This window comes from Micropterus dolomieu, linkage group LG20, assembly GCF_021292245.1.
Source record: "Micropterus dolomieu isolate WLL.071019.BEF.003 ecotype Adirondacks linkage group LG20, ASM2129224v1, whole genome shotgun sequence".
NCBI lineage: Eukaryota > Metazoa > Chordata > Actinopteri > Centrarchiformes > Centrarchidae > Micropterus > Micropterus dolomieu.
This window is the reverse complement of record NC_060169.1, coordinates 4495633-4510939: the sequence shown is the minus strand read 5'-3', so window position 1 is coordinate 4510939 and position 15307 is coordinate 4495633. Positions and strand designations below refer to the sequence as shown.

The 15307-nt window shown below is 39.6% G+C and overlaps 2 protein-coding genes across 12 annotated transcripts in view; one reads left to right on the top strand and one right to left on the bottom strand.

Annotated features, from left to right (window-relative positions):
* Positions 1-2007: 2007 nt before the first annotated feature.
* Positions 2008-5489, top strand: gch1 (GTP cyclohydrolase 1; the record flags this gene model as incomplete). The annotated part of the gene is given in 3 exon segments (XM_046031926.1): positions 2008-2039; positions 2176-2260; positions 3159-5489. Coding segments are annotated over 3 exon segments (244 nt in total), but the record flags the coding sequence as incomplete, so codon positions are not given.
* samd4a (sterile alpha motif domain containing 4A) overlaps positions 3053-15307 on the bottom strand; it is a 66339-nt gene continuing 54084 nt past the window's right edge. For 2 of the 11 annotated variants that reach the window (XM_046031923.1, XM_046031925.1), the window contains one exon: positions 8269-14850. In XM_046031923.1, coding sequence (XP_045887879.1) covers positions 14822-14850 — 29 coding nt within the window. In that variant the 3' untranslated portion in view covers positions 8269-14821. Of the gene's footprint in view, positions 3282-3482; positions 3596-8268; positions 14851-15307 lie in introns of those variants that run through there. The other 9 variants (XR_006822105.1, XR_006822097.1, XR_006822100.1 and 6 more) reach the window with 9 other exon arrangements.

Genomic DNA, 15307 nt, shown 5'->3' with positions numbered 1-15307 from the left:
CGAGTCTCAAGTCTTTGAGCTAGAATCCAAGTCACTGAGCTAGAGTCCAAGTCAAGTCTCAAGTCACTGAGCTAGAGTCCAAGTCGAGTCTCAAGTCTTTGAGCTAGAATCCAAGTCACTGAGCTAGAGTCCAAGTCCAGTCTCAAGTCACTGAGCTAGAGTCCAGGTCGAGTCTCAAGTCACTGAGCTAGAGTCCAAGTCACTGAGCTAGAGTCCAAGTCAAGTCTCAAGTCACTGAGCTAGAGTCCAAGTCGAGTCTCAAGTCTTTGAGCTAGAATCCAAGTCACTGAGCTAGAGTCCAAGTCAAGTCTCAAGTCTCTGAGCTAGAGTCCAGGTCGAGTCTCAAGTCTCTGAGCTAGAGTCCAGGTCAAGTCTCAAGTCTCTGAGCTAGAGTCCAAGTCACTGAGCTAGAGTCCAAGTCAAGTCTCAAGTCTCTGAGCTAGAGTCCAAGTCGAGTCTCAAGTCTCTGAGCTAGAGTCCAGGTCGAGTCTCAAGTCTCTGAGCTAGAGTCCAAGTCGAGTCTCAAGTCTCTGAGCTAGAGTCCAAGTCAAGTCTCAAGTCTCAAGTCTCTTGTGGTTATAACGAATGCTGTGTTTAATCCAGGCTGCTTATAACACTGCATAGCTAGAAGGAATTCTGTAACTGTAACCTGTTTTTCACTTACAGAGCACGACCATGTAATGTGAAATGCAATCAATGACAGCTTATTAACTACTGTAAGCCAACACATCACTCAGATTCTCAAACCAGTGTAACTTATAGTTTTATTAGAACATTTAGAACATTAATGTTCTAACTAAATAAAAAATAAACCTGTAACCTGTTTGCAGCCACCGTTAATAGTTAACGTGATGGTAGCCAGTGGGACGTAAATGATTATGTTAATCGACTGCCAGAATTTGTCAAGTAAACAAATGCTCATTCATCTTTTCATAACGAAGACATTAAGCTAAAGGAAGAAGCAAGCTAACGTTAGATGTCCAATGCTGAGATAAACATGTTTACTAACCTCAGGTTGCTAATCTATTTTGCGCTCAGCGCTTCTTTGTTTGGGCCTTGTACAAAGTTTTAAAGTCAAAGTTTATGATGAATGGCACAGCAGCCGCCGGTGTTTGTTGTCCTCGCACACTTGTGGCCGCGCGCAGCTGATGCCACGTGTTACGTTGGCAGGTTATAGGTTACACAGGGAGAGGAATAACAGCAAGCTCATCAGACGTTTCCTAAAAATAAACATAGTTCACAAGTCCCGCACCTCAAGTCTGAGTCAAGTCTGAAGTCTTTTAAGGACGAGTCTCAAGTCACTGTGTGTGCGACTTAAGTCGGACTCCATTCCGAGTCTCAAACTCGAGTCCCCATATCTGATTTAAATGACTGCATATTGTGTGGAAACAACATGAATTGTGTAGTTGGTATGGTATGAACAGACCGATATTGGGCTAATTGTGTTTAGAGTTTTGAAAATGCGACTACAGATTGGACAAAATGATGTTAGCGGTTGTAAAAATCTGTAAGCAAACTCAAACAGGATGAACTAGTGCGTTTGTTTGGGACTAATTTCAGCGGCGGATTGAATCCACATGTGGTGCTCTAGTGAGAATTTGGGGCAGCACGACAGCGTATGTGGGACTGAGTCAAAATTTATGTTCATGATGAAGGAACATGTCACCCAGTGCAGCAGTGTGGCACACTGAACAGTTTCTGAACAACAATAGAGCTTTATGGTTCAGAGGAAGAACATATATCAGTCTGTGATACATGCCAAGTGCTTGCTAGTAGAGACATTCATTGTTTTGAAAATAAACACTGAGAATATTGCTAGACTTTGAAGTTGATCTTCAGTGAAGTTTTTGAGAGAGAAATCCTGGTGGAGAAACCAGGATGTTTTTTGTCTCTGGTCAGTTAGTTGTCATTTTTATCTCCCATCCGTCTCAGTATGTCAGTGTTTCACTGTTTTTGCACTAAGGATGAATTACTGAGGTGTTTTCTCTCTTTTTTTTTCTCCCTCAGGATTGTTGAGATCTACAGCCGTCGACTACAAGGTACCAAAGAAAAGTCGCACAGATTCTCTGTTTAATCTGTTCAAAGTTCAGTGTTTCTGTTTCACTCTGTCAGCCTAAATGTTGTTTGTTCAGTCTAACCTGGTTCATGTTTGTTTGTCTGTCTGAATGTCCACAGTTCAGGAGAGGTTGACCAAACAGATTGCTGTGGCGATCACCGAGGCCCTGCAGCCCACCGGCGTCGGCGTGGTCATCGAGGCAACGTAGGCTACAACCACCAAAAAACTTAATTTTCTCTCTCCTCTATTCTCCTTTTCTGTCCTCCATCTTTCCCTTACGCCTGGTGCACACTAGAGCTTAAAAATGTTTCATTTCTTTCATCAGATTGTGTTTCCTCCCCTTCGCCTCTTTTCCCCTCTCCCACATAAGCATCACTTCACTTCCTTAAATTTACGTCCTCTTTTAAATCTTCCCTTTCCTTCACCTCCTCACTCTTTTCTACTCCTCTCACCTTTTTATTGATTTACCTGCTTTTACCCGTTTCATCACTTTAATTTCCATCACTCATTTCTGTCACATCTCTTTTCTTTCACCTCCTCTTTCTTTTTTAACTTGAATCTAATTTCTTTAACAGTCTTCAATTCATTTCAATTCATTTCCTTTGACTTCCTTCTTTTCTGTCACATCATCTCTTTTCCTTCACCTCCTTTCTGTTATGCTGTCCTTTTTATTGTCTTATTTATTTATTGTCTTCCTTTTTTCTGTTACACCTCTTCCCTTCCCTCACCTTCATCTTTTTTATACTTTTTTTTATTATCTCTAATTGCTTTTATTTCCATCCTCTTTTCTGTTCTTCTTTCCTTTTTAATCTAATGTCTTTTTACAATTATTTCATATACACCACTTCATTTGCTTTCATTTACTTCCTCTTTTCTGTTCCTCGTTTCTTCCTTTTCTTCACCACTTCTTGCTTTTTTAAACTTTCCATTCTTTGACCTTGCCTCCATTTCTTACCCTCTTTTTTTATTCTTTAATTGTCTTTATCTCTGTTCCGTTTCTGATTTCTAACACTTTTCTTCGTCCGTCTTCTTTTTATCTCTTTTTACATTAGTTCATTTCTGTTCCCTTCATCTTTAATCTCCCTCCTCTTCCTCTCCGCAGTCACATGTGCATGGTGATGCGAGGCGTTCAGAAGATGAACAGTAAAACCGTCACCAGCACCATGTTGGGAGTTTTCAGGGAAGATCCAAAAACCCGAGACGAGTTTCTGACGCTGATCAGGAGCTGAGGAGGAAGAAGCACCTCCTCTTCATTCTCCTGTTGCCTGAAGTTACCTCCACCTGTGTGTATGTGTGTGCGTGCATGTGTGCGAGCGTGTGCATGTGTGTAGTGTGTGTTTCCCTCTCACCAAAGGCAGTGACAGAGTGTGTACTGTGTTTTCAGTCTGAGTTTTGTTTGAGGCCGTGCGCCGACATGTTTACTTACCGACGGGACAGACTTTACCCCCTGTTGTCCACGTGTGTTGTGGGTGCTCATCAATCAAATATCAGTCTTTGGCCTTGAAATAGAGACGGTGAGTTTAACGGAAAGAATCCACCCTGAAAAATATAATCACTTGTTATACTATTATTAAAAAGATTAAAATCAACTGTTGCATTTCTAGATGACATGCTTTCTAGTTTAAAGGTCCTTTACAAAGAGCATGTCACAAATAAAGAAGACAAAAATGTGTTTAACGTTTACAGTAATACTTAAATAATAGTTTTTGAGCTCAGTGATGTTTTAGATCAACACAGAACAGTGAGAGCTCTTTTAAACAAAACTGTAAATCCAAGATTCTTGCAAATAATTGGAGGCATATTCACAAAACATCATGAGGCTAAAAGTAACTCCTAACTGTTATAGTGTGCAAAAACCAAAAATAAACTAAGATTTGATGGCCGTATCAGTGAGTCCACAAAGCATTTTAGTGCGAAAACCAGCTAATGTGTCTCATCGCATTCGTGTTTTCAGAAAAACAATAAAAGAGAAGCCCATTTTAACAGAGCGAGAGTTAATGCGCTTCATCCAAATAATTCAATAACACTGGGAAATATGGTTTTCACAACTCTCCAGTAATGCAACTTTGGAAAAAATGCAGTTTGCAACCTTGATGAACTTGGATATTTCTCCAAACTAAGACACAACTTTGCTTTACAACTCATCAAGTTAATAAATAAAGCCAATTGTTTGATTACCCGATAAAATGGTGCTATATGTACAATTAGCCGATTATGGGATACAGATTTTGGAAAAAGATTCTACGTGCAGATGGCGTTTGATGCCAGATACAATAAAATACTCGACAAGTCACAGAGCGGTCACCTGTCAGCCAATCACAGAGGACATAGTGAGTGAGATCATTCATGAAACATGGTGTCAGCCGGAGTAACTCTCAGCAGCTTTCTGAAAAGCTCTTAAGAAGAGGGTCTCAAGAACTTTTAACGTGTTGGTGAGATCAGATACTTATTTTATGTCAAATATCTTTAGGTTTTTGACTGTTGGTTGGACAGAACAAGCTATTTGAAGACGTCACTTTGGGCTCTGGGCGACATGGGTGACATTTTATAGACTAAACAACTAATTGAAGAATTAGAAAGATTAGGAGGAGAATGAAGAAGGATTATTCAATAGAGAAAATAAAATCCCTTTGTTTTAAATCTTTTCACTTGCATTTGATTATATTGTTGTGATGAACGGCACTTTAACACTCTGTCACATCTCAGAAACCTCAGTCCTTGTTATTCAGGACTGTTTGGTTGCTGAGATTATCAGTTGATTTAAAACCAGAACTGAAATCATGAAGTTTGTATTATAAAAACAAACAAAAAGAGCCATTTAAATATGAAACATCATGAAATGTTTGGTGCAAAACCAAACATGGGCAGACTGCAGTAAATCCACTGCTTCTGAAAATGACACTATTATTCTCATTTTTACATTAAAATCTTGTTAATATTATGGTCCTGTGGAAGGATCTGCCTGTATGTGCCAAAACAAAAACAAAAAAAAAGACCTCGGTGCTGCAGGCTCACCGCTGTCTGAAAACAAACTCAATATTTTAATTAACTTGAGAGGCTAATTAAATGTGTGTGTGTCAGTGTGTGTTCTTTACACTTTTCATCCCAGCAGATGAACCGTGTGGAGACTAATGTGTGTGTGTTGTTCAGTGACTTTGTGTTTACTCGTGTAGCATATTTTTGCATCTTAAAGCGTTTTAACGTTGCCAGACAGACTTTGGGAGGTTGTGTAATGTCGTGACAGAAGTTGTGTGTGTGCGTGTGTGTGTGTTTGTTTGTTGGGAGGAAGATGAACGCTAACAAACGGCTCTGATGTTGTTTATGTGGCCTTGTTGAGAAGGACGGCCTGTTCTTCACCATCATTGTCACTTTATGTATGTGTTAATTAAAAAAACTTTTTAATCAAAGAAAATAAATCTCAATGTGACGCCGATGACTCTGTGTTTCTTCACTTAACTGTCAGTGGTCTGCATTCATGCAAATGCAGCAGAACGGCAAAATGTCCTGTTAGTTTGACTCGAAGATGTTTTCCCCACACTGCTAGCCTCATATTTACACTATATCAATAGCATAAGTTAGCTATTTTTGTTGAAATACAAATTTCAATTAACACGTTTAACTACATACAAACAAACAAAGCTAATTTTTAAGACTGAATAGACTGAACTGAACATGTTAGCAATAGTGGCTTTGCCAGTGTTGGAAGAAGTATTCAAATCTTCTATTCAAGTAAAAGTACTACTTCCATAGTGTAAAATTACTCTGTTACAAGTACAAAAAATCCTGCATTCAAACTGTTAATTAAGTTAAAGGTAATGAGAAAGTATTAGAATCAAAAGTACTCATTTTGCAGAATGACCCATTTCAGAATAATCACTGCTTCACTTTAAGTTGCAGCTTGTAAATGTGGAGCTAATTGTAGTTACTTGGTGTGGTGGTGATGGGACAGTGGATAAGATGCATGCCTTTGGTGTGAGAGGTCCCGATTCCCCATTGTGACACATCCACCAATGTGTCCCTGAGCAAGACATTTAACCCCTAGTTGTTCCAGAGGCGTGCGACCTCCGATTTATTTAGCAATCTGAAGTTGCTTTGGATAAAAGTGTCAGCTAAATGAATAAATGTAAATCTGCAAATTTGCTAGTATCAAAAGTTATCAAATACATGTAGCGCACAAAAAATTTGCTTCCAAAAGAAGAGCAGTATAAAGTACCATGAAATGGAAAAGTAAACTACAAGTATGTCAATAATGTACTTATATAGAAGTAAATAACGTGGGTAAATATACTTAGTTACATTGCACCGGTGGGCTTTGAAGCCATTTTGCCAGTAGTTTGTAGACATTTCAGTAATTGTTTTCACAACAGGAGGCTGACGGGAGCGTTGTTTTTTTCTACTGGGCTGCTCACAATATATTCTTTTGTCTACACGCGAGGTAGGTTCTTCCTTACAAGAACGTTTTATCAAAGCTTCTAATGCACCAACTTAAAAGCATGTGAGGAGCTTCCTGTTGTCTTTATGTTGAAATTAGTAAACATGTCCTGAGAACTGAGAAGGGAACCATGTTACTTTTGTACCCGGGGGTCGATGCTCAGTGCTTTCTAGAAAATGTAGAAAAATCACAAAACTGAAGAGGAAGTAGATAAAACTGGTTCCAGAACAAAAAGGGGGCCCACAGCTCATTTTAGCCCCGGGGCCCAATTAGAGGGTTGATCTGGCTGTGAGCCCAGAGCGAACAGAGGGGATGTGGAGCTGATCATGATCTGGATGTCTGACAGAGGAATGACTCAGCAGCTCTCGCCTGAGTTTTGTAACATCACATTCATGCACTCACAGCGGCGAGGGTCTGGTTTCTATATTCTACTCTCCAAACTAAAGAAGCAGTTTGAACTAAAACTTTAAATGTGTTTGTTTCTACAGTGTTTCCCTGCTTCTTGGCCGACAATGCCATCAGTCTAACTTTAACACTTAGGTAAAACATTTCTTGTTACCTGGTCAGTTTAAACCTGTAAACAAAATAGTTTTATTATTTATTTTTTATCATAAAAAGTCACTGTCTGTCACTTTGGTGCCCTCCAGTGGAAATTTCAAAAATGAGACTATGGCAGAAAACTGCGTGCCCATCCTCAACACTTCCTTACTTCAGATTTTGTTTAGTGAAAAAGTACCTAAAGGGTCAAAAACAATTCAAAGGCTGTGGTTGTATATCACCACACTTTGTAAACCTATGAAAAAACTAAATTAACTAAAAAACTAAATTTTACACAAAGATGGAGTCCAAACATGTAGAAGCGTTTTATGCACCACGTAAAAAGGAACAAACTCCAAGAAAACTGCAGGTCTGCTGAAACTGCTCTGTAACTTTTAGTATCCTGTATCATCTTCTTTTTATTTTCTATTTAACTCTTATTTTCTATTGTATGTTCTATGTAAAGCACTTTTGAATTGCCTTGTCGTTGAAATGTTCTATACAAAGTTACAGGTATGAATTCTGGTGTTGCTTTCACAGCCGAAAGCGCTACCAAAGTTCATACCTTCCAATAATGCAACTCGATGGTTAGCACATCTTTCTCCTCTGGATTGTTACTTAAGAATGTTTAGTATAATCAGAAAAATGTCCTTAATGTATTACAAGTATTTAGAGCAGTAAAATGCCCGCTGTGGCTGTTATCTGATGATCTTCTCCATTAATCAATTCTTCAGAAAATAATGAGAAGTGGCGTCACGATAACCCAAAGTGACACCTTCCCGATGCTCGTTTTGTCCAAACGACAGGCCAAACCTCAACATTATCAACACATTTAAAGCTACATGAAGTCTTCATATTTGTGAAGCTGGAACCATAAAATGTTTTAGCAATGACTAATTGTTTGATCTGTTCTTTTAAAAACTGTTGGGCAGCAACAAAACAATCATACAAGAAAGAATCTGAATTAGGACACTTCGCTGCAGTGTGAACGTGACCCAGCTGTCGCTTGTTTCATCCTGTTACAGTAGTTTTTACAATTTCTTAAATGTGATTTTGTGTGAATTTATGTAATGAAGTAAAACCGTAAGTAAAAACATGTTACTCAAATACAAGTACATCAAACTTGATCATAAGTACAATACTTGTGAAAATGTACTACTACGAGTACTCCTTGAGACAAGTAATGTAAAATTGGTTAAAGTTATAAGTCTCCTCAGGCTGAATCACACACAGACACGCTGGAGGAGTTACAACTTGTATTTTTATGTATAACAGGGGCATGCTAAGTCACAGCATTCTGGTACGTCGCGACAAAATTACAGCAAGACACATTGAACACTTGAATGTCTTCACACAAACGCAAACATCCTCACTGTCACGCAGCCATTCACACATTTTTTTTTTTTTGTACAGACCAGAATAATTGATATCTTCATATCAGCATTAAAAAGTACCAACAGAGCACAGACACAACAGACCGAGTTCACCGCCGCGGGCCACGTTCACACTGCACTCAACGTGCAAATCAGATTCAAGTTCGAATGTTCACATTTTGCTTTTTTAGAGACGTGAAGCTGCTTTAATTTTTGACTGCTGACGCTCAAAAAGTTTATTTTAATGACTTGACTGTGAGGTTGTAAAAGATGAGCAATACTCCGGATATCACTGATGTAATTTTACTTTAGAGTTGATTTATGTTGTTGCTCTGGTGAAGGGTTTTCAGACCAGGTGCTGCTCAGATAAATGAAACGATAATTTACTTGTTGGATTTTGGGAGATTGTCTCAACCGATACTGATCCTGAACTTATCCACCGATACAGAGTACTGAACTGATACCACTGCTCCTTTTGTCCCAAATCAAAATTATTTATGACATTAGCTCATCGCTTTAAATGTACAGAGCAGAACAGAAAACAATCTTCTGCTGTGAAAATGCAGTTTTATTGACAAATATTGATAAATAAGACAACTTTATGCTGTGACTGAATTTTATAAACAACAGTTTCTAATGTGCCAATATATATCTAGTGTAGTCTGCTTCCCTTTTTTATACACTGAATATCTTCGAGTTTGGGACTGTTGGTCAGACAAGCTATTTGAAGACACACTCATTTCTGACAATTTATAGGCTAAATGATTAATCAAATATCGAGAAAGATTAATTGAAAGAAACGGCCAATTAATCAATAATGAAAATAATACTAAGTGGTGGCAGAACTTAACCAAGACGAACACTTATTTATCATTGTGGGGATGATGTGGGTGCTGCAGCCACATTTAAAGAGTTCCCTCCCCAAAAACTAAAATAATGAAATTATCTTTGTTTGTCGTCTATGAACATCAAACATAAGGACACAGTGATCAGTTCTGTGGATATGCAACATAAAACCAGCATCAATAATATGGTCACATATGGATCAGATTCATGATTAGGTTTAGAAAAACTGATTAATCAATGTATTCTTTTCTTCCCCCTGTACTGTATCTACATAAAAAAAATCCACGAATCATACAGCAGAGAAGGGAAACAATCTGAATTAGGACACTTTTAGTTAGCTGCAGTGTGAACGTGACCCAACACAGATGTCGCTTGTTTCATCCTGTAACATTACAGTTTTTAAAGTCTTTATAAAACCATTTACATTTGGGGTGAATGTCTCGAGTACAAAAAAGGCACTGCCATTTGTTATTCTAAATATGACTTTCCCAGCCTTGTGCATGCAGTTTTAAAATATAAATTACACATTTTTTCCCAATGTTCTCCTCTTCTTTTTTTCTTCAATTTTTTTTGTCTTTTTTGTGTTGTTTTTTTTTTTTATTATTAAACATACAATATTCTTTTGTCAAATATATACGTAAGCCTGCAGTCAATACAGGACATCGGCTCTTTGATAAAATAAAACTAAATGAAACAAAAGGAGCACAGTCAAGCGGTAACACTTTGTTACAGAATGGATGCTGTTAAAATTTACAAAACAAACAAACAAACAAAAAAAAAAAGTCTTGGCATCGCAGAATCTATGACAAAAATAAAAGATACAAAACAGCATATATATCTCGACTTAAAGTACATTAAATGTTTTTGGAATATCAAGGCGTTATCTAACTGTTAATACTGCAGTGTGCACAGCGTTAGAAGCGCTCCTGGACACTCACTGAGCTGATATGCATTTAAAAAATAAAGCATTTGGTTTGAAGAGATGTGTAATGATCCAGACCTCAGAGCTGTAACCCTCCTATGTCCGTCACAGGTTCTGTTCACATAGACGTCTGTTTGACCCAGAGATGCTGCAGGAAACCAGGGTTGAGTAGAAACTGGAGGCCTGTGGTGTTGAAGTCAACTCTACACATACAAAACATGCAACTTTACTTTGTTATGTCTCCTAGAAAAATCACATAAACTCGGGTTATTTAAACGCCGTCTGTGAGTGTTTCTATAAAAATGTGGCACAGACGAGCACTTGAAATAAATCTCCTGAACTTTCTATCAACACCTTTTATAATTCAAACATGGCAAAGTGATATGACAGTAAATAAAAATACTGCAAATATACTACAGTTTCAATAATCCCTTCGATTACATTACTGACTGATGTAAAACATTTTGACAAGGATAAATTTGGTGCTCGCTCTACTTTTCTTAATATCAACAAATCCTACGAAGACCCAAACCAACAATCCTAACAAGGTATCCCTCTCCAAAATATATTAATAACACATCAAGGAGCCACACTGGCTGACATGTTCCTGCATCACCACGAACACACACCGAAGTTTATTTTGACTCAATCCCACATACGCTGCCCTGCTGCCCCAAGTACTCACTAGAGCACAACATGTGGATTTATCCGCTGCTGAAAGTAGTCCCCAACAAATGCCTCCTGTCAGTAATGTTTGCTTCAAAAATATAGTGACCAGCCGTTTCAGAAATCACAAAGACTTCTAAAAAAATATGAAACAAAATATTTCTGACCTGTTTAACATCTCTTCAGTAGAAACCAACAGCCTTAGTGTTGTAAAAGACGAGGAGGGGAAGTAATGCGAGAAGAACAAACACATTGTTGGTTTTGGTCTTTCCACGGGATCTGTTCACAATAAGGAAAATATAGAATAATGCCGGCCTTATCCTTTAAATGTAACACACCTAGGAACAACCTACAGTATAAGCCTCTCCCACTTATGACCAAAGAGTTAGGTGGCAATAAGTCCACAGCACTAGGGTCAGACTCCAGATCAGAATGGACCAGTCTACTTCCTGGCCTGCCAAAGACTACAACAACAACACACCGCTGTTTTGTTTGCAGACAGCTCGTCCAACGTGAATTTCTGCAACCGAACATGAGTCCATGTCTCTGACGGACCGGCTCCATCTTCGCTCCGACAGCGAAGCTTCACATGAAAAATCTCAACGCGACACTGATAGATACAAACAAGGTTATAGTTCAACAACAAAAAAAGAAAAAATAGTCAACGTCAACAATAACTATGTTAATATTTGAGATGTACGTATGGTCACCAGCCATAACATGTTAATACATATGGTACTTTAAATAATAATACACCTAAATGAGTAAAAGTATCACCTCTGCAAAAAGAAATAAAGAAAAAAAAATAGAATAAATAGTTGTCTCTACTTTAAGTACTGATTCATATGGCAGTGACACTGAAACCATCTGCTTCTCAGTGAGGAGCATCAGAAAAAAAAAAAACTACAGTTGTCAAAAGTGTCAGTTTCCCCATTTAGGATTAAAATGGGTTCATGTCACATTCATGCTTTGGTGGAATCTTCATCTTCGTTTACAAACATACTGATGACGTTTGATCGGCTCTTATAGACTCAGAGTATAAGAGCGGGAAACACACAAACGCTCGAAACACTGAGACAAAAACGGTGTGCACGATGTCACGGCTGTAACACACACTTTATCTGCCGAGGTGTGTGAATGTTTGAGCGTGCACAGATCCAGACTGCAGGTTTGAGCCACCATCACTGGATCTGAAGCCACATTCAACCACTCAAGATGGCGGTTTGGGCTCCAGGCAGGCCTGTCACAGGCAGAATAAGGCATAACAGAATTTCTGCATGTCTTAGCTTTAATACAGGTCACACGCTGAATACATCACTACTGGATATTTTAAAAGTGTACTGTAGTGTTTTAGATTTCTACATTATAATTTTTCCAAACTTGTTTTGGAACTGTTTTCCAAACAGTTGTTTCTATTACGCTATGAAACTGAGGTTGCACAGACCTGAAGCTTAAGAAGAAGGTGATTCAAGACTGCAAACGTCATGCCGGCATTTATCAAGAGTGTGTGATAATTCATTTGTAGGTGCAGATTTTTTAAAAGCATCAAACAAATGGATATTACACAAGTAAACACAGACACAATGATTACTGTGATGGATTAACTTTCTCAGAAGATTATATGGGTTCATTTTACAACCCTAATAAAATTAATAGCAACTTATGTTTGCCTGAAAGGTTTGAAAAACATAAAAATATCTAACAATAGTTGGTAGTAATGTAATGTGTATTCAAATGGTAGTGACTGGGCTAAGACATGCACTCACTGGTATGGTCCTGTACCTGTGTGGGATGATTCAGCCCCGACTTAAGAAGAGAGCATTTTCAACTCCAACATCAGACAAACAGAAATCATTTAAGGTCAGTGAGAGGCGTCAGGAGCTTCTCGTCTCGGCTGCGGGATTCAACATCGCCACCTGATGTGGTTCTACCGCTTGACTTTTGTCTGTCTGCTGAGACTGCAGCTCGACAATCGAGAGCAAGTGCCAAGCTCTCTTTAATCTGCTTGATCCGACTCCAAAGCACAAAACTGTTATTGAGCTATGAACATCTGGATTTTAGTGTTATCACATTATCATATCAAGTGCAGGATACAAGAGGAGCACTACATGACTGCAACAAAGTTATGAAGAAACTAAACAGTTATAATCAATAACCCTCAACGTCGACCACTCAAGGTCAGGACTCTCGGCACATGTGCTCAGTTGAAAGCAGCACAGAGGGGAGTTTCCTAACCAGCTTATTTCAATATAAACCTATTCTTATAAAGTCTGTATTCCAGACACAATAAACTGAGGATAAATATTAAGACACAGAATAACCATGAGATTCAGAATTAAAAAGAATAAAAATAAATTCCACGTAGGCCTGCACTGACAGAACCGACAGAAGACCATGTTACATGGGCAATCTGATATTTCCCCGAATGTTACTCATAGCAGATTTTTCAATGATCTGCAGAGTGCCTGTGTGTCCATGGACTTCAGCATCTGTTCCCGCCATGACAGTGTTTGGCCTGCAGGTGGAGCTAAGCACTAATGAGACAATCTCTGGGAAAACCCTTCATGGATTGACAGCGTGCGATTGGAAACCAAATCAACCTCCTGCTTTTTTTTCTGCCATCTTCTCCGCTCCACATTTCACAATCTTCCTTTCCTCCAAGAAAGATATTTAGTCGTGACATGCAGCTTAAGCATATCACCCTGCTTTAGAATAACAACTAAACCCAGTATCTGAACATGCAGACAGATCCCACTGATGAAACAGCCGTATTAATCTCCCATTTACGTGTATAAAAACCTACATTTTCAATGTATTATGCCAGCAAAGGCTCTGAATTCAAAGAGTTTATACAGTACATGTTATGGATAAACAATATTGAACTGACAGGTGCCAAATTCACTTCTTCCTACGCTGTCGAGGACAGACTCACGATATGGTTAGACATGACATCATCTTCCTCCCTCATCTTCAGCCGATCAAAGGTCCTGCCTCTGATGTCTTCCTCCTTTAAACATCCGCTTCCCTTTCCAGTGTCACTTCAGCTTGATTCTTTCTTCCACTACTTTCTGTGTCTTTCTCCGCATCACCTTCTTCCTCTCTCTTTACACGTCTGCTCTACCTCCTCCTCTCCCGCTCTCCTCTCTCGGTAAAAGCCAACACGTCTTTTGTTGTTGACTGCTGAAATAAAGAATAAGCACGTTGGTTGTAAACTAGCGTGATGGCTACTCATGGGACGTAAAGCTGGTAGACAGCCAGCCATGGTTTTACAGAGTACTACACGATTCATACCTGAAATTTATACATGTATCTGTACCCTTTGAAAGTAGCATCATTATGTAAACAATAAATACATACAATACAAACAAAAGATTTTTTTGCCACCCAATATTGAGCAAGAGGCCTTCCCAAGCTGGACACTCAGGCCTCACTGAAAACAGGAAGGAAATCCCAAACTTCCTTCTGCATCCTTCTTGCTCTGCTTGTCTTGTTTTTGGGTCTGAGGTACTGCTATGGATTTGAAAGATGCCACGAGCTGTGGTCGATGTGCGGGGACCAGAGGGTGTCGGAGAGGGAAAGGGCCTCAGTCTCACTGGGCCCTGATCCACAGGCCAGCGTCTCCCTTCTGCTGGGACTCACTGGACTGCAGTACTGCTTCTGGCCTCCCCTGGGGGGGGCGCTGTTCACACACTGTCCAGGACGTGTTGAAAGCTTTTATCTCTCCTCACCCAGATGCAGGTGACTGTGAGCATGCTGGCGGAGCAGGAAGTGTGTTTTTCCGACCCGATGGACGGTGCCAATGAGATAGCTTGTGTTAGCCGTTTGACGATCGGCTCTCTTTGTTTCTTGGATCCCGCCCAATCCTTTGGTTGAGCTCTACCATTGGCTACAGGGAGAGGGGACAGGAGGGCTGGTGACCTCGAGGTGACTTATCGTGAGAGAGCCTCGTGAGCCTGCGCTGCCCTATTGCTCTCACTCAGGTCCTCATTTCATATTGTTGATGTGCGGTCAGCACCGTCTAAAGAGGAACAGCAGAGAGAAGAAAAGGCATTAGTTTTTAACTCAGTCAAAACATCATTAGCATCCACAGGCAGAAAATGCCAGCCGCTGTTCTGCAAACGCCTAGCTGGGAGTGCTAGGGTGCGCTTTGGAGTCGCATTTTTTTTTTCCGAGATGCTGTGGTTGCTATGATACATCATTTCCGTGGAGGTGATGTGCCGCAAGTCCACCTAATTTTACAGAATGTAAAAATGTCACCGCACAGTACGTAGGCCTAAGACTGAAACATGCGAGCGAGGGGACAGTACCTGGGTTCATGACATTTTGAGGACAGGGAAATACCTCAGCGAGGGGGTACAAGAGCTGAGATGGCTCAGTGTGGCGTTTGTCCCGGCCCTGTGATGAACGCAGCGTTTTTCTGAAAGTTGAACGTTTTTCAACTCTCGCCGACCAGAAAAAAACGCTCAGCTCACCTC